General features: G+C 33.3%; 1 protein-coding gene across 4 annotated transcripts in view; it reads left to right on the top strand.

Moving 5' to 3' along the window:
• CEP57L1 (centrosomal protein 57 like 1) overlaps positions 1-18734 on the top strand; it is a 54040-nt gene extending 35306 nt beyond the window's left edge. For 2 of the 4 annotated variants that reach the window (XM_061207720.1, XM_061207719.1), the window contains exons 4-11: positions 1121-1242; positions 8033-8149; positions 9124-9201; positions 9697-9783; positions 14624-14701; positions 14817-15058; positions 16080-16224; positions 18397-18734. In XM_061207720.1, the coding sequence (XP_061063703.1) occupies positions 1121-1242; positions 8033-8149; positions 9124-9201; positions 9697-9783; positions 14624-14701; positions 14817-15058; positions 16080-16224; positions 18397-18615 (1088 nt within the window). In that variant the 3' untranslated portion in view covers positions 18616-18734. Of the gene's footprint in view, positions 1-1120; positions 1243-8032; positions 8150-9123; positions 9202-9696; positions 9784-14623; positions 14702-14816; positions 15059-16052; positions 16225-18396 lie in introns of those variants that run through there. The other 2 variants (XM_061207721.1, XM_061207722.1) reach the window with 2 other exon arrangements.
• Positions 18735-19637: the final 903 nt, after the last annotated feature.

Raw genomic sequence — 19637 nt, 5'->3', positions numbered from 1 at the left:
GTTACCAAAGTTTGCAACTTGAAGATAAGCCCAGTCTAAGAAGATTTACTCAAATATCTTTGTTCTTATATGCATTCCAACGTTGAGGGCTTGTTCTCAGACATTTTGGTATTTGCACTAAATGGATATAATTTTGAACTTTTCTCTATTATATCTGTTATCCCAGTTCATAAATTTTTGAGATTAAAAGAAAAATTAGACAAGTCGTGTTCAGGAATTATAATATTTTCAGAATACCAACAAAATCCAATATGTTATTAGCCCATAATATAATTGAAATACTTCATATTTTCACTAGTATTTTTTTAAATTAGAAAATATAAAGCAATACTAGTAATTAAACAATATAAAACAATAAAAATAAATTTAAAAAATTATATTTAACTTAAAAGATTAATTGGAAGAAATGGACAGGTAGGTGGAGGTTTCTGTGGAAATTATGAAAAGGACTTCTGGACATCTGTTTTAGAGATTTAGAACATAAGTTCTTTATATAATTTCACTTCAAAATTGTGGCTTTTTTTTTCCTTGTAACACTACATCACCCTCATAAACAAGGTTCAAATTTGTGTTTCAACTTATAGATAGAATGAAGAAATGGGGAGGGGAAAAAAATCCCAAGGTAATTGGACAAAAGTAGAAGAAAGAGCTGAGGGAAGTAACGAATTAAAGAATTAGAATGAGGTTGCTTATTATAAATAGAATTAACTGTGCAGTTAGTAGTCGAGAACAGAGGAAAATGGGAATGGTAGAATGCATATACCTGAGTTTCCTGAAAGAGAAGAAATGTTAGGAAAGAGACTTTAGGTCCTCTATTTTCCAGATGGTGTTATTTCCCAGGAAGAACCAGGATTTTTGTTATCCCACAGGTCACTGACATCCTTCCTTTTCAGAAGTATGCCCTCTGGGTGTTTATGAGGAGACAACGTTAAATTGGTTATATATAATTAATGAGATATACACGAAATGTATGTTCCTAACTTTGGGAGAGTCAATATTTAGAACTAAAGAAGTCTTGAACTTTTAGCTGTTTGTTGAATTCATAGAATACATTTCTTGTTATAACTCTCTGATCTATGTGCTAACTAACTGACTCATTATTACTTTTTCTTTTTCATAGATATAAGTATGCAGTTAAGCTCAGCCCAGTCTCACTGTACCCTTCTAGAGAAACAACTAGAATATACAAAGAGAATGGTTCTCAACGTAGAGCGAGAGAAGAATATGATCCTAGAACAACAGGTGACCATATTTTCTATAATAATATAATATAATATGTTTTGAAAGAATATTTAATGTCATGAGAAGATTGTCATATTAGAAATCTTAAATAGGATATAAAGCTGTATATAGGAAATTTCCAGTTACAGTGATACATACTAGGTCATTTGGACCAACCTTTTTGTAGAGGAAAACACAAAAAACTGGACAGAAAATTAAAAAGAAAGGGAGAGAGGGAGGAAGAAAGGAAGAAAAGAAAGGCATTGTACACAAAGGCATTGTAGAGTTAACAAGGTGATGAAAAATCACCAATTCAAAAATCTGTGTGCAGACTTAACTCCAAAGAAGTTGACCTCTAGAGAGGTTAGTTTCAGGTCCCTTCCTTCTTAGGGCATTTCTGATTCCAGAAGAGTCAGTTGAGAGGCTAAATAATGCTTTTGAAAGCCATGTTTATGGGGCTAAGGAAATTAGAGTCCAGGGCCTGCCAAGAGTAGGAACTCTGGTATATCTTCTGTGCTCTGAATGCTTTGTAATGGTGAACAAGAAGAAAAACAACCCAGATTACAGCTCTGCTCTAGGTTATCAGAGTAATCCAGAAAATCTTAGTCCCCGAAGTTGGATTAAAGTGATCCTGGATGGCTAATGTTCCCAGGGACCTCAAATTATTTCTATAAACATCTCTTCTACATAGTGAGAAACTTTCAGTCAAAGATAACCAGGCAGAAGGAGATGAAGCACTATGAAAAGAAATAGCATACATAACAGACTATATAAACACTCTCATAAGTTATCTCCAGCTAGGTACTGGCTCTAGAAGAGAGAGACTTTAAAATAATTATGCTTGCTAAAATCAAGGAGACAGAAGATAGGAATAAAATTTTCAGTGGAGCATTAGAAACCATAAAATGGCAGAGAAGATTTGAGAAAGAACCAAATAAAAATTGTAGAACTAAGAAATACAATAAGTGAATTTTAGAACTTAATGGTGGATCTAGTAGCAGATTAGAAGAGATAATTAGTGAACTAGAAGCTGAAACTGTCCAGATCAATGAAGAGACAAAACGATAGTAAATTTAGAAAAGAGAGTAAGAGGCAGAAGTTAGAGTGAGGTCAAATTTATGTGTGATTGGAGTTTCAAAAGGAAAAGAGAAAGAATAGGACAGAAACAATATTTGTAGTGATAATGGCTGGGAATTTTAAAAAATTGATTTAAAAAAAATCAGACCACAGATTCAAGAAGATAAAACCAAAGTAGGAAATATAATAAGAAATAAAAGAAATAATAAGACAAGAATAAAATCCTAAAAGCTGCTGGGGGGAAAAAAGGGTACGTTCAAAAGGACAACAATTAAAGTAACAGTGAACTTCTCAACTGAAAATACTGAATCTGGAAGAAAATGGATATAATTAAGGCAGTAAAAGAAAATAACTACCTATCTAGAGTCCAATGCCTGGGGGAAACATCCTTCAGAAATAAAGGTGAAGTGAAGACATTTTAAGACTGACAAAATCTGAGATAGTTTGTTACTAGGAGATACATTCTAAGGAAACACTGAAGGACATTATTCAGACAGAAGGAAAGGTGTCTTAGATGGAAGGTCAGAGATGCAGGAAGGAATGAAGAACAACGAAGATGATAAATATATGGGTAAATCTAAATGAATATTGTATAAAACAGCAATAATAATGTTTTATTTATGTGTTTAAATATATATAAAGGATTAAAATTAATGAGAACAGAAGCTCATAAACTAGGAACTGGTAAACATAGTTTACGTGTTCTAAGATCTTTGCTTTATGTTGGAAATGGGTAAAGTACCAGTCAATACTGGATTTTAATGGGCAAGAATTTAATAGGTTTTTCAAGGAACTGGAAAAGTGATTCTAAAATTTATATGAAAAGGAAAGGTCCAAGAGTAGCCAAGCTATTCTGAAGAAGAATAACGTGAGGTCTTACTGTATTACATATTGATGCTATCAAAATTAACATGATATTTGTATGGATAGACACCAGAATAAAGGAATAGGATATAGTCAGACACACTTATGTGGAAACTCAATATAAAACAAGGATGCCACTGCAGAACATTGGAGAAAAGTCAGACTTCAGTAAACAGTTTTGGGAAACTTGGTTATCTGTGTGAGAAAAAAAAAAGAAAGAAAGAAATTGATCCCTACCTCACACCACACACAAAAATCAATTCCAGATGGATTAAAGACTTAAATGTAAACTTTGGAATTTTTAGGAGCAAATACAGAACAATATGCTTATGACCTTGGAGTTAAGGGAGATTTTTTAGGCAAGATACAAAAAGTAACAAAGCAGTAGAAAAATGGGCAAAGTTATGAAGAGGCATTTTGCAGGATAAAAGGAATCACAAATGGTCATACATTTATAGAAAACTTGATCAGTCTCATTAGTAACCAGGGAAATGCCAATTAAAAGCACAAGATATCTATCTATTCACCTATTCACATTTTATCTTATAAAATAACCTAGAAATTCCTATCCTAGCTAAATATTGTAGATCAGTGACTTTTAACCATTTTTTAAATGTTTTTATTGAAGTATAATTTACTTCTAGTGAAATGCACAGGTCTTAAATGTACAGTTCAGTGATTATTGATAAATGAATATGCTCATGTAATCCATAGTCCTACCAAATAACAGAACATTTTTTTAATAAATTCATTTATTTATTTATTTTTGGCTGCGTTGGGTCTTCATTGCTGTGTGCGGGCATTCTCTAGTTGCGGCAAGCGGGGGCCACTTTTCATTGCAGTGTGCGGGCTTCTCATTGTGGTGGCCTCTTCCGTTAATGGAGCATGGGTTCCAGGCACGCAGGCTTCAGTAGTTGTGGCAAGTGGGCTTAGTTGTGGCTCACGGGCTCTAGAGTGCAGGCCCAGTTGCTCCGTGGCATGTGAGATCTTCCTGGACCAGGGCTTGAACCTGTGTCGCCTGCATTGGCAGGCAGATTCCCAACCACTGTGCCGCCAGGGAAGTCCAACAGAACATTTTTATCACCCCAGAAATTTTCTTATACTCTGCCAAGTTATTCCCTGCTCTCTCCCCACCTCCCAACAACACAACTACTATTCTGATTTGTTTTACTTCAGATTAAGTTTGCCTGTCCTAGAACTTCATATAAATTGGATCATAGAAAATGTACTTTTTTGTGTCTGGTTCTTTGGCTTAACATAAAGTTTTTTAGATTAATCCATGTTGCTGTATGTATCAGTAGTTCATTCCTTTTATTGCTGTATAGAATTTCATTATATAGATATGCCACAAGTTGGTTATCCATTTTTCTGTTGATGGACATTTGGCTTGTTTGGAGATATTATGAATAGAGTTTGGAGATATTATGAATAAAGCTGCTATGGACAGTTTGGAGATATTATGAATAAAGCTGCTATGGACATTCTTGTACAAATTGTTTTGTGACCATATGTTTTAATTTCTCTTGGATAAATATCTAGTAGTAGAATTGCTGAACCACAGGGTAGGTGTATGTTTATAAGAAACTGTGAAACTGTTTTCCAAAATATTTTCTTCTAAAAGCTTTTTGTTTTCATTTTTTTCCTGTGATCCATCTGGAATTAATTTTTGTATGGTGAGAGAAAATATTCAAGGTTAAATTTTTTCCACGTGGATGCCCAGTTGTTCCAGCACCAGTTGTTAAAAGATTTCTTTTCTCCCGTTGAATTCATTGGGTACCTTTGTCAACAATAAATTGACAAAGATAGATAAAGTCTGTTTCTGGGACTCTGTATTATCTTTTGGTCTATTCTTACACTAACACCATGTAGCTTTATAATAAGTCTTGAAATCAAGTAGTGTGAATCTTCCAGCTTTGTTCTTTTTGTGGTTATTATAGATCCTTTGCACTTCTATATAAATTTTATAACCAGTGTAACATTTTCTAAAAAATAAGTCTGCTGAGATTTTGATTGGGATCTTGTTAAATCTATAGATCATTTGGGGAAAAATTGATAACTCAAAAATATTGAATCTTCTGATCCATGAACATAGTATATTTCTCTATTATTTCAGTCTTCTTTACTTTCTCTTCACAGTGGTTTGTAGTTTTTATGAGAGGTCTTGCACATCTTTTGTTAAATTTATCTCTAAGAACTTTGTATTCTTAATGCTATTATGAGCAATAGTGGACATTTTTTCATTTTTCTATTACTAGCATATAAAAATATAATTGATTTTTATGTGACTTTGTATCCTGCAGCCTTGCTAAATTTATTCTAGTAATTTTCGTATTTTCAGAGGATTTTCTTTATACACAATCATGTCATCTGTGAATAAAGACAGCTTTATTTCTCCTTTTCCAATATGGCTTTTATTTCTTTTTCACACTTTATTGCTCTGGCTATTACAGCTAGTATAGTGTTAATTAGGAGTAGTAAGGACTGACATCTTTGTTTTGTTTCTGATCTTTGGGAGAAAGATGCCAGTCTTTCACTAGGATATTACCTCTAGGTTTTTCATAGTTGTCCCTTATCAAGGTGTGGAAATTACTTTCTATTCTTAGTTTGCTAAAAGCTTTTATTGTGAATGGGTATCAAATTTTGTGAATTGCTTTTTCTACATCTAGTGAAAGGGTCATATGATATTTCTCATTTATTCTGTTAACATGGTAAGTTACACTGTTTGATTTTCAAATGTTAACCAACATTGCATTCCTGGTATAGACCCCAATCAGTCTTAAAATAGTATTCTTTTTTTACATTGCTTGATTCAGTTTGCTAATATTTTGCTTAACTATTTTTGTGACTTTGTCCATGAGGGATCTTGGTTTGTAATTTTCTTATAATGTCTGGTTTTGGTGTTACGGTTTTATTGGCCTCATAAAATTAGTTGGGAAGATTCCTTCTTCTGTTTTCTGGAAGACCTTGTATAAGAGTAGTATTATTTCCCCCTTAAATGTTTGATAGAATTCAAATTTGATAGATGCTATCTGGGACTGGAGTTTTCTTTAAATGTAAAGTGTTTTTGAATAATGAATTCAATTTATTTATAACAGAGATTGGGCTACTCAGATTTTCGTTTCTTCTTGTGTCTTTAGAGAAGTCCCTCTTTCATTCCTGATATTACTAAGTTGTATTTTTGCTCTTTTTAAAATTATCACTCTACCTATCTCTTTATCAACTTTATTGATTTTTTTCAAAAAAAATTTTAAAAAAAGTTTTATGTTCTATTTCATTGATTTCCACTTCATTTTTATTATTTCCTTCCTTCTATTTATGTAGGGTTTAATTTGCTATTTTTTCCCTACCTTTGTATGTTAGAAACTTAGATTATTGATTTTAAAACTTTTATTATTTCTTTTTAAATGTTATATCTTGTGATTAAAGCTATCACGTTCCCTGTAAACATTGCTTTACCTGCATCCCACAGATTTTTATATTTTATATTTTCATTATTTTTCAGCTAAAAATATTTTTTAAGTTCTCTAGTGGTTTCTTCTTATATTCTATTGACTTCTCTTCTTGTACTTTTTCCCTTCTCCTTCTCCTTTTTAGCACCTGCTCTACAGGTTAAAATACGTATTCTTAACTTACCACAGTCTGCCATGAATTAGTATTAAAACATTTCACATGTAATATTAGATCCTTACCACAGTATGCTTCCACTTATCTCCCTTTGTGCTACAGTTTTCATACATTTTATTTCTACATATGTTATATAACTCACAATACATTGTTTTTGTTTCTGCTTTAAATGATCAGTTTTCCTTTAAAGAAAATTAAGAAACAAGGAGATATTTATCCACATTTTTACCATTCCCAGTGCTGTTTATTTCTTTATGTAGAATCAATTTTTCATCTAGTGTCATTTCCTTTAGTCTGAAGTACTTCTTTTAAAAGTATGCTGGGAATTCTCTTAGCATGTATTTGTCTGGAAAAGGCTTTATTTCACCATCATTGGTGAAGGATAGTTTCACTGGATATAGAATTCTAGTTGATGCTTTTTTTCTTTTAGCACATTAAAGCTGTTCTCTCAATTGTCCTCTGGATTTCATAGTTTCTAATGAGAATTGTCATCTTCATTCCTCTGTGCATAATGTGTTATTTCTCAGGCTGGTTTTTGTTCCTTTTATCACTGGTTTTCAACCATTTGATAATGTGCCCAAATGGGGTTTTCTTTGTATTTATTCTGCTTGGGTTATTTTTTGTTTGTTTGTTTTAGATTCTTGAATATGTCAGTTAATATTTTTCATCAAAATTGGAACATTTTTAGCCATTATCCTTCAAATAATTATCCTTGTCTGACTTCTCTCTCCTCTCGTTCTGTAACGCCAATTGAATGTTAGACCACAGGTCACCAAGACTGTTTATTGATTGTTTCAGTTTTTTGTTTTTTAGTAGACTATTTTTTTAGAGCAGTTTTAAGTTAATAAAAGATCGTTCTCTGTATGTTTTATTCTTCTGATAGTTACTTTTCTATGTTATAGTTAGAGAGGGGGTAAATCAGTGACTGGTTTGGTCACCTTGTGAATAACACCTTTATTTATTTAATACATGTTTCACTGATGACGTTTTCCATAGTAGAAATACTATATAAAGATACAAAGAAGATTTTGTTCCATTGATCTAATATCTTTTTTTACACATTATATTTGTTTTTTAAAAGTATTTTATTTTCTTGTTTTTTGCTCATAAGCACCTAAAGTATGTACATGTATGTGTGTGTTTCTTATGACAGATTTATATTGTGCTTTGAATTCTCAGAAACTGTATTACTCTTGAGCCATTGGCATCACTTGCCAAACTTAGGTTTTGTTTTTTTCCTTTCCAGGCCCAGCTTCAAAGGGAAAAAGAACAGGATCATATGAAGCTGCAAGCAAAACTTGAAAAGCTTGATGTCTTAGAAAAAGAATGTTTTAAACTTACAACAACTCAGAAAACTGCTGAGGTAAGCTTCTACTTGTTTCTTTGAAGTGGTGATGCCAGGAATAAATCTTTAGTATTAAGCATAATTACACTGTATGTGAATATGCAGTAAAATTAGATTCATAAAACTTCATTAACAACTTTTAGTAATCCAGATATGAATTCCTGCCTATAGAGATGAAAAGTTAATGTATTCTATCACAGCATGAATGAGCTTGCCTTTTGATGTGAAATTGTAGTTTTGGTTTCTTCTGCAATGGCAGAATATTTTCATTTGTTAAGTAATTTACCTAAAGGATATTGAAAAGATTGCCTTTCACCACTTACAATTAAGTTAAGCCTATTCTAGGTCCTGTCCTGAAATGCCCTCTCCTTTTCCACCCAAATCCTATCCATTTCATAGGACTTTCTCCCAGTCCTGCTTCCTCTGTGAAGCCTTCCTTGAGTTTTCCAACACTCAGGAAGCTCACCCTTTGAAATAGTACTGTCTTCCTATTCTAAACTACACCGTGGATATAAGGTGAAATACTTATGTGTATAAGGTTATACAGTATGTACATGGTCTGCGTCAAATCATATCATTTCATGTATATTACTGTTGTTTCCCTAAGTACAGCATAAATAGACGTCTGTTGTAATTTGTCTATATTTTGAATGAAACATTGAGACCCAAGACTATAATTGTTTGACCTTCTAGATCTTTAAAACCTCCCAGATTTTCATTATTATGATTTTGTTGATGAAAGTTAAAAGAGCCTATGCATATACATTCTTTGCTTTTCCTTTGTTCTTCTTGTATATAATAGCAGGTAAAGAAGCATAGGAAGAAAGCCAAGAAAAACTTAGCATCTTTTGCCATTCCTTTTTCTTAACTTTCTGCTTTAATTTACCAAACTATTAAGAATCAATACCCTAAGGACTCTATTTGGAAAAGGAATATAAGATATTTGGCTCTAGTTTTTGTATAATAATCCCAGATTTTTTATTCTTTTGCAGGGCAAGATTAAACATTTAGAGGAAAAACTAAAGGAAGAAGAACATCAGCGTAAGCTCTTTCAAGACAAAGCTTCTCAGGTAAATAGAGCACTATATCATCTATCACATTAAAATCATGTACGTTTTATTGTACTTTATTAACTGAAGCCTGTATTCTAGACTCTAATTTCTGCTTCCTAGCTTGTTATTTTTTGTCTCGTTTTGCTATAATACTGAAGTTCTCAATAAGTCAGCCAGTATATTCATATACTTGGATGTATTGCCAAGAGATCTTTTGGTCTTTTGAAATTCTGACAAACATATATATATTCTCAGTTGAAAGAATTCCTGCTATAGATTGTTTTCAGTTTGAGATATAGAAAATAATTCATTCTCTTAAAAACAGAAAATGATTGTAATTACCAGTAGACCTGGTAACTTTCACACACAAAAAATAGTATTTGGCATTTTCTTTTCTTCCTCAAAAAACATTTTGTCATTATAAATTGAGATCTGATCCCTCATTATAATGTTTTTGAAGAAGAAGAAACTTGTTAAAAATCAATTTAATACATTTTTTTTTCTATATTGTAGCTTCAAACTGGACTTGAAATCAGTAGAATTTTTATGTCTTCAGTATCAAATCCAAAGTGCTCCAAGGAAAAGAAGAAATCTTCAAAGGTATGCAAACACTTTATTCTTATCTTGCTAATACTTATTTCTTGCTAATACTTATTTCTTCACCCTTTTAATATTTATACCTATCCATTTCCAAAAAAAATTTGAAGAGATTTATAATACAAGACAATGCTCTGAAATGGGCATAAAAACATGAGTCAAGTAATGATGGTTTGGGGTGTGAGGACAGAAAATTCCATAAAACCTAGGTTAAAGAAAGTAACAGCAGTTGAGTGCAAAACCTAGCTCTGAGTTTGCTTAAGAGCCACAGCAAAAAGGAGCATATAATGGGCAGTACATCTGTCTTTGTGAAATAACAATAAGCCTTCCAGTTTTTCTAGAAAGACAAACATTTTCCTAGTACTAAACTGTTAGAGAAATGTATTTTGGATACTTTACGGAAGAGGCAGTAAACAACACAATAGATACTGGCAAACACAATAGATCCTGGAAGCAGTTTTATATAATATATGCACAATAAAAAGACAAAGATATAGTATTAAATTTTATTGTATTATAAATTATAGTATTATAATTATAGTCATTTCTCTAGGTAAATTATTTATTTTTTTCTGTGCTCATAGCCTTTGGATTTGCCTAAAAATAAAGATTGGGGAATGAGTACTTTATAGATTTACCAATAATATTTTGTTTAGATGAGTTGATGTTTTGGGTTTATTATATTAAACTTTCTTATTTATAATGGTAAGAAAGAAAATGTTAATCCCTTTTAATCTTTTTTTTTTTTTTATTTTATTTATTTATTTATGGCTGTGTTGGGTCTTCGCTTCTGTGCGAGGGCTTTCTCTAGTTGCGGCAAGTGGGGGCCACTCTTCATCGCGGTGCGCGGGCCTCTCACTATCGCGGCCTCTCTTGTTGCGGAGCACAGGCTCCAGACGCGCAGGCTCAGCAATTGTGGCTCACGGGCCTAGTTGCTCCGCGGCATGTGGGATCTTCCCAGACCAGGGCTCGAACCCGTGTCCCCTGCATTTGCAGGCAGACTCTCAACCACTGCGCCACCAGGGAAGCCCCCCTTTTAATCTTATGATTCTGAAATTATAGTTTTGATGACCATCATTACTGTTTACTCAATATGCATGTAGTGTTTGTGTGTGCTCTTTGCTGTGGGAACCAAGCATGCTATTTGCAAGTTCTGGCCACTGCCATAGGCTCACCCTATGGATACGATAATGGAGGAAACGTTGTACTTAACTTTAGCTAGTCATTTATTCCATAAATAAGAGTTACTATTCAGTAGTTCGGCTGCATTTTTCACAGATTTTTTCTTTCAAAGAATTTGCAAACTACAGTAATGAAAAACATTTTCCCAATGCAATTTATGTTGATTTTTTAGCTTATTTCCTTCCTCAAGTATGTTTTATGTCTTGTCTCTACAGTAAGATTAGAAGCTGCAAAGCCAAATAGAAAATCACTATAAGTAATTTACAAGTGGAAAAATTATTGACTTATTTTTATATGTGTGTTTTATGGCACCCTTTGATGAGTTAGTGGAAAAAAATTTTTAATAAGGTACAGGGAGAAACAAGGTAAAAGAAATGAAGGAAAGGAAAGGTAGCTGTTGGAAGAAAAGAAAAAGTAATTAACAGCAAAATCACTTTTAAAAAGTAGTTAGTTCAAGTCCCAAGTTCATAGGATCTGCCTGTAATAATGCCTCCCTTTAAAGATGGCAGGGACACTTAGTTGCTTGCTGAAGGTAGGATCGGATTTTGAGACCTCTATGAGAGTCCTGCTCGTCTCACTGACACTTACTCCATATCCTGGATGTAGTTCATTCAACTCATACATCTTGATTTACATAGACTAGTACCTTTAGGTAGTAAAAAGATAAATAACACAGGAATTTACAGAGAAGCAGATAAATATACAAATATAAGACAGAGTATAATAAAAACTTAATGGAGGTATAAACAAAGTATTGTGGTGCTGTACAGATAAAGAATATGTGAAGGGGTCATGCAAGAAGCAGCCTTGGAAAATTAGTAAGTATTGATAGAGATGAGGAGAAGTGTATTACAGTCTGAGAGTATAGTTGGTTTTTCCACGAAACCATAAATAATTGTCCAGTACTGGGTGTGAGATGGTGTCATATGAGACTGAAATTGAAAATATAGCTTGAGGTGAGATTATGACTGATCTTCAATGCCATGTTAAGAATTTGAACTTTTATTCTATAAATCATTGGGAACCATTGAAGGCTTGTAGGGAAATGATTAGAGCTATACTTCCAGATGGTAACCGACAACAGTATAAGGTGAGCTTGGAAGTAAAGAATCAGGCTGTTTGAATGTGGTAAGCAAGATGATGGAAGCCTTTCCTGTGATGTTTTCATTATTCTCTTAAAAGGTTAGATTGTAATCAATCAGAGATCTCATTCAATACAGTAACTAAAAGAATTAAATTTCTTTTACTCTTAATTATAACTGCTTGAAATAGCCTTAGACCAGACCATCGTTTTCCATTACTTGAAATTACCATTCCTAAGGTACAGAGCTTGAATGATTGTCCAGGGTCACCAAGCAACTCTGAGTGAGTAAGAACTGACTCACAAACTTGTGATTTCTCTACCTCTAAGCCATTTTATTTCTTTAATTTTCAGAAAAAAAAAAATTGAATGTTTATAATAGTTAAGATATCTAAATTTTCATTTAGTGTTGGGAATATTTTGTTTTCATTATGGAATATGCTCAGTTTATTGATTATTCTCTTGCTGAAATGTTAACTAGAGTGACCAATTCACCCCAGTTTGCCTGTGACTTTCCTGGTTTTAGTACTGAAAATCCTGTATCATGGGCAAATTGAGACAATTGGTCACCCTAGTTCAATCCTTCCTACAAAAATAGTGAAATCATTTACTTTTAAGAATGTAGTTTAGCAGTGTCTTTTTAAAAATGTTTCATGAAGGAGTATGTATAACAAAAAATGTCTGCTCGAAGGATAATAATGAAATTAGCACTTGGTATACTCACCACCCAGCTTAAGAAATAGAGCATTACCAGCACTGTTAAGCCCCAGCATATATCTCTCCTAAATTGTATTCCCTCTGTCCAAGGATTAACCACAATCCTGATTTTGCTTTTATCATTCTCTGGCTTTTTTTTTAAAAATTACTTTGCCAAATAAGTATTCCTAAGAAATACATTTTTTAGGTTTATGCTTTGAACTTTATGTAAATGGACTTACTCTGTTTGTGTTCTTCAGCAGCTTTCTTTTTCCACTCAGCATTAAGTTTATAAGATTCTTCCAATTGATACATATACCTATGGTTCGCTACTTTTTATTGCTAAAAATATTTTTTTCCTTTCTCCTTTCAGTGATCATTTGGTTTGTTTCTCACTTTTTGTTATTATAAAAAACACTGTTAAGAACTTTCTTGTACATACCTCTTGGTGTATGTGTTCAGGAGTTTCTCTAAGATGCTGGGCCATAAGTGTTATGCACCTTAGCTTTATGAGATAATGTCCAAAGTGATTGGACCAGTTTATGTTCCAATCAGCAGTTACCATTGTTCCATATCCTAACCATAAGTGTCTATTTTTGTTTTTCACTTTTTATTTTGAAAAATTATATATTCACAGGCGATAACAAAAAAATATAAAGGGAGGTCCCATGTATCTTCAACCAGTTTTCCCCAATGGTAACATCTTTCATAAATATAGTATAAAGTCCAGGAAATTGAAATTGGTACAATACACAGAGCTTATGGAGATTTCAACAGTTTTTTATTCACTTAGTTGTGTGTGTATATGTATGTGTGTGTGTGTGTGTGAGTATATGTAGTTTTATATAGTTTTATCACGTGTAGATTCGTGTAATCATCACCACAATGAAGATACAGAACTATTCCACCTCTATAAGGTTTCTTCATGCCATCCCTTTATAGTTACACATCATCCTGCTCCCTAACCCTTAGCAATTTCTAATCTGTTTGCCATCTCTATAATTTTATTTCATGAATGCTATATAAATGTAATCATACAGTATGTAACTTTTTTTTAAATTTTATTTATTTTTGGCTGCGTTGGGTCTTCGTTGCTGCACGCGGGCTTTTCTCTAGTTGTGGCGAGTGGGGACTACTCTTCATTGTGGTGTGCGGGCTTATTGCTGTGGCTTCTCTTGTTGAGGAACATGGGCTCTAGGCACACGGGCTTCAGTAGTTGTGGCACACGGGCTCAGTAGTTGTGGCGCACGGGCTTAGTTGCTCTGCGGCGTATGGGATCTTCCAGGACCAGGGCTCGAACCCACGTCCCCTGCATTGGCAGGTGGATTCTTAACCACTGCGCCACCACGGAAGCACAGTATGTAACCTTTTGAGAGGCTTTTTTTGCTCAGCCAATTCCCTTGCAATCCACCCAAGTATTAATACATTTTTAAAAGTTTCTGTGTAGTATTCCATGTTATGGATGTGCCACGGTTTAACCATTTACCTATTGAAGGATACTTGGATTGTTTTCAGTTTTAGGCTATCACAAATAAAACAGTTATAAACATTTGTATACGGGTTTTTGTGTGAACATAATTTTTCAGGGATAAATGTCTAAAAGTGCAATTGCTGAATCATATGATAACTACATGTTTAGTTTTATAAGAAGCTTCCAAACTGTCTTCCAAAGTGGCTGCATTATTTTGTGCGTATGAGTGATCTGGTTTCTCCACATCCTTGCCAGCATTTGGTGGTGTCACTTTTTTTTTTTTTTGGCTGTTCTAATAGGTGTATAGTGATATTTCATTGTAACTTGCATTTTCCTAATGGCTAATAATGTTGCATTTGATAAATGTCTTTTTAAATATTTTTTTGTTTACTTTTTCCCTTGTCAATATTTAGAAAACTAAATGTTTAAAGAGAGGACCACCTCAGCAAATTTATTCAAAGTTTGGATCACTGCCTATTGTGGCTGAGAAGGTGAGAGGGGAAAAATGAGGATACTTGTTCAGATAAACTCAGGCTTTGTTGTAAGTGCTATTTAAATGCCATCAGTTATTTAAAATCGTTCTCAGCTATTTCTTTTCCCCCAAAGTCTGCCAGTGCAGGCCATTCCAGGAATGCAAGTACACAAAATCTGCAGACAATGCAACATTACAGGCCACATATCCTTCAGAAACTGGCTGAAGTTTCTGAACCTAGATGTCTCTACAAGCCTTCTAGAACAACTTCTCAATGTGAAGCTGTACCTTCTGACTCAGAAAAGTCCATTTCCATTTGTAACAATTTGTCTGAACTTTTGATGGCAATGCAAGATGAGCTGGACCAAATGACTATGTAAGTATTTATCAGAAGAAGTAGCAAGATATTTAGGTATTTTTTTTTCTTCTCAGTCTTTCAAACAATGCCAGTTATAAATTCTTAAAAGTCTTACTTAGCCATTTGGATTTATTTTGATCTGCAGATTTGTTGTCATTGATTTTTCATTATATTTGTTGTATTTAAATTGCATTTTAATTATCTATGTGTAATTACTACTTTTTCCAATTTAAAGTGTTTCTGTATTCCCAAGATCTGAACTGATAGACAAATATTTCTGTCATTCTAACAAATGGGGTCTGGTGACCTTAAATTATAACTCACAAATGCTTTTATAAGAAAGATTCTCCTTTTGTTTTTTATAATCTTTTTAGTTAAATGAATGATTTCATTAGACAAATAGGAAAGCAATTTCTTGTTTTAGATTCTGGCTGGTCTGCATTACAAGTTTGAAGCATCCATAGTAAACAAGATTCTGTATGGGATATATATTTTAAGCTTCAAGTTTAAATATATATTCAACAAAAATTCCAGAAAATATGTGATTTGGGTGGCCAGCTAGTTGGACTAAGACCTCTGTAGAAGATATAACTAGTTCTATTGGCAGTGTTTCTTTGAGTAGGCTATCACCAAATCTAGGGATTTCTCAGGCAAATACTTCTATAGCTGGAATTCTTCCACAGATTCTACATTAAGAATTCCAAACTTGGAATGAAAAAGAGTCCGTTAATGCCTCTAGCTAAGGACATCAGAATATTTTACTACATTTAACTGTGAACATCAAGAATTCAGACCTTTTTTTTAAGATTCTTTAAGATCCTAAGTCTAAGATATTTCTAAATATATCTAATCTCAAATCATAAGAGCCTGTTTATAATTACCATAGATTTAATTTGATAACCCTACAGAAAGAGACTGTCTTTGAAGGTTAGTATTTAACTCTGATTAAAATTTATGATTGAACAGAATATTGTCTAATTGTGACAAAGACATATACTATAAACTGTAATAGTGCTTGATATTTGCTTTTCTTTCATAGGGAGTACCAAGACCTGCTGAATCAAATGAAAGAAACCGAAAGCCAATCAGTCTGTGAAAACATAGAATGTGAACTAGAACATTTAGTCAAGAAAATGGAAATTAAAGGAGAACAAATTTCCAAACTAATGAAGCATCAAGACAGTGTAAGAAGGCTTTAGTAAAAGATTTTAATGAAAAGATAATGTATCTGGATTCAGTGTTATATCTGTGTATGACCTTCCAAATTTGAGGCCTGTATGTATGGCTTAGAGAAAAGATGATAGATAGGAATCCCTTAGGCTTATTATAGAGTCATCTGTCCATTGAAATAACATGGCCTCCTACGTAACTCTCCAAGATAATACAAAGAAAAGGAAACAAGGAAGTTTAGTTATGGGAAATTCCCTGGTGGTCCAGTGGTTAGGGCTCGGCCCTTGCATTGCTGGGGCCCAGGTTCAATCCCTGGTTGAGGAACTAAGATCCTGCAAGCCTCATGGTGTGGCCAAAAAAAAAAAAAAGAAAAGAAAAGTAAGTTTAGTTATGTATTCAAAAATAACTTTGGGAAAATTAAGAGGTAGGCTAGATTTGCTTTACAGCTCTCCCAGTTATCCTTTTAGCATTCTTTCCCCTTATCCCTCTCTTCCCTAATGCCTTAATGAAGCCCCTTATGTCAACAGGTGTCTAATGCATATATAAACCTGGCTTCTGAAGCAGTACCCCAACTCTAAAACTGCTATTTCTAGTTTCCCAGAACAAGCTATGCTGTGTTCTATTCCCTGGGGACCTGTGCTCAGCTAGCTCTAGAGGGGTGATGAGGGGGACCCTATCCTTGTGTGTAAATTCTTAACAGCTAAGAATGGCATAACAGTTTTAATATTTTAATGAAGAAATCATGGAATATTATATTTTATCCCAAGACAATGACTCCATTCTTACTACGATTATGCTACTGGAACAAAGCAGAGGGAATCTTTCCAGGAACCCTCAGGTCATATCATGTAGCTATCTGCCTATGGAATAATCAGCATTCATATAAGTTGATGATATATTAACCTCACAATTAAGCCTTCCCCACTTTTATAGGAAAGTAATAAAGAATGCAGAATTTTACTGCCTTTACTCTTCTATGGCCAATAAAGAAAGAAAGAAGGAAATGAAATTTTGAAGCAAACATTTTCACTTTACTGGCTTTTAAGTCTATAGTAAGTAAATTTTTTGTATGATTGTGTTAGGGTGGAGATTATATAACTTGTATACTTTCTTAGAATCACACAGGAGAAACTTGAAAGGAATAGAAGAATAGTCATATTTTTTTAATTTAGGAAGTGTGTACATAAATAATATTTTGAAAAATATTATTTATATTCCATAATAACTATAGCAGTATAAATTTTCAAGCATTTTTAGACAAATAGAACACCAGATACTTAGCCAATGTCTAGACCAGCTCTACAAATTAGGCTGTGCTTAAGTGAAATAGATTAAGTAATGGAGGGAATTCCCTGGCGGTCCGGTGGTTAGGATTCTGCGCTTCCACTGCAGGGGGCACAGGTTGGATCCATGATTAGGGAGCTAAGCCCTGTGGCCTGGCCAAATTAAATAAATTAATTTAATTAAATAAATAAATAATAAAAATTTTTAAAAAGATTGAGTAATGGACTGGACTTGGAAGAAATGGGTTTTGACTAGTTTATAAGTTTTGTTTTGTTTAATTCTGTCTACCCAATCATTACTAGATACTCCTCAATGAGATAAAGTTATTCCTTTGCCTTTTTTTTTTTTAAACTGGCATTCAGTAGTACTTTAAATTCATGAATACTTTAAATTAAAAAAAAAAAAATATATATATATATATAGGCTCTATAAACTTGATGTTCACTCCTAGCACCAAATCTTCGCTTTGTTGTTAATGTCACCTGAAAGGTCCTTCTCTCACCTCCCTGTTCTCCAGATTTTTCCCATTTCATATCTTACATAAACATTCCTTCCTCTCAGCTTCTCCAGCTCACATTGATCTTGTCCTACTTTAACCTTTTCACATATACACTTTTTGTCCTACTCAAAGTTATTGTGGCTTGAATTATTCTCTAGTTGTCACATATATGCTTTTACTTCACAAATAAGAGCAGTAAACTCCTTGAAAGCAAAGATTGTTTTATTCATTATATTTCTGTCTAACTAGCACAGTGTTAGGCATGTAATAGGTATTCAATAAATAAAGACTTACCGAACTTTTTAATTTCACGTAATCTTTAAACCATCAATCCAATCCATCTACTGTAAGGTATATTTTAAGTATATTTTTGACTAAAATGTTAGAATTTTTTTCTCTCCAGGTCCGCAAACTGCAGCAAAAAGTTCAGAATTCGAAGATGAGTGAAGCTTCAGCTATTCAGAAAGAAGATAGCAACTGTAAAGGATCAAAGAACATAAAAAATAGCCCCAGAAAATGTTTGCTAACTAACTCTCCTCAAAAGAACAGAAACTTTCGTCCAGTACGAGTCCATAATCTTCAAATGAAATTGAGAAGAGATGATATCATGTGGGAACAGTAACACAATAGCAAAACTGTCACCTTAAATGAACTTTGTCAGTGAGATCTTGAACTATCTAAAGTGGTTTTAATTTAATATACCTTTATGAAATTTTGAATTATGTTTCTAGCCTCTATAAAGTGTCAAATTGTAGTATTTTAAAATTAATGCGTAATGACCTCCTAAGAGCCCCAAATAATAAATGATTGCTTTCTTGTTTTTCTTATTGACTGAAGTACCTAATCTCACCATGTGTTAGAAACATTGTTCACTTTGCAGATACCTTAAGCTAAATTTAAAAAATTATACTAGACTGATGATATTTAAAATTGAGTTAAATTTGAGATACAAGTGCCATAACACTTTTTCATTTAGTAGGCTTGGAACCTTAAGAACCAATATAAAATTAACAGAGTATGGAAAGGTCTTTTTACTTTCCTGGTGCTTCCTCCCTATCTTGTTTTAGAGCTGGGAAATGTTTTTCTTTTTTGGAAAGGGAAAAGCTTTGGGAAGAGGCCTTTAGCCCAAGTTTTTATGTGACAATTACAAATAGGAACCCATAGTTACTTAAATTTTAGATGACAGTAACTCAGCTGTGGAAGCCTTTCTCTGCTATTCCCATTCTGTTTTACAAATCTAGCTTTGGTTTTTTTGATCTTACTCCTTTATAACTATATTTTTGATATTTTGATTAGTGGTGCCATAAGAGATTTCTTTGTACATATATGCTTTATAATAAATTTACATTTGTTGACCTATCTTTCCAGAAGCCTATGGAAACTAGTACAACTCTTCTGAACTTATTTGGTTTCTCATCAGAATCCTTTGGGGCAACTAGAGAACTGGAGTCATCAACTGAAGTAGAACTAGAAGACTGACAGAAAAGGCATAACAGAAGTGAGGAACTCAGAAGACAGGGTAGCAGTTTAAGAGATGGTGATTCCAAAGGGACAGATTGGGAGGTACATCTTTATCTACAGCTGGGGGGATGTTCAAGCTATAGGTGTGAAAGAATAAAAAGATCAACATCTTGGGGAGCTAGG

Source organism: Eubalaena glacialis, chromosome 12 (assembly GCF_028564815.1).
Source record: "Eubalaena glacialis isolate mEubGla1 chromosome 12, mEubGla1.1.hap2.+ XY, whole genome shotgun sequence".
In the NCBI taxonomy this organism is placed as follows: Eukaryota; Metazoa; Chordata; class Mammalia; order Artiodactyla; family Balaenidae; genus Eubalaena; species Eubalaena glacialis.
This window is presented reverse-complemented; position numbering and strand designations above follow the sequence as displayed.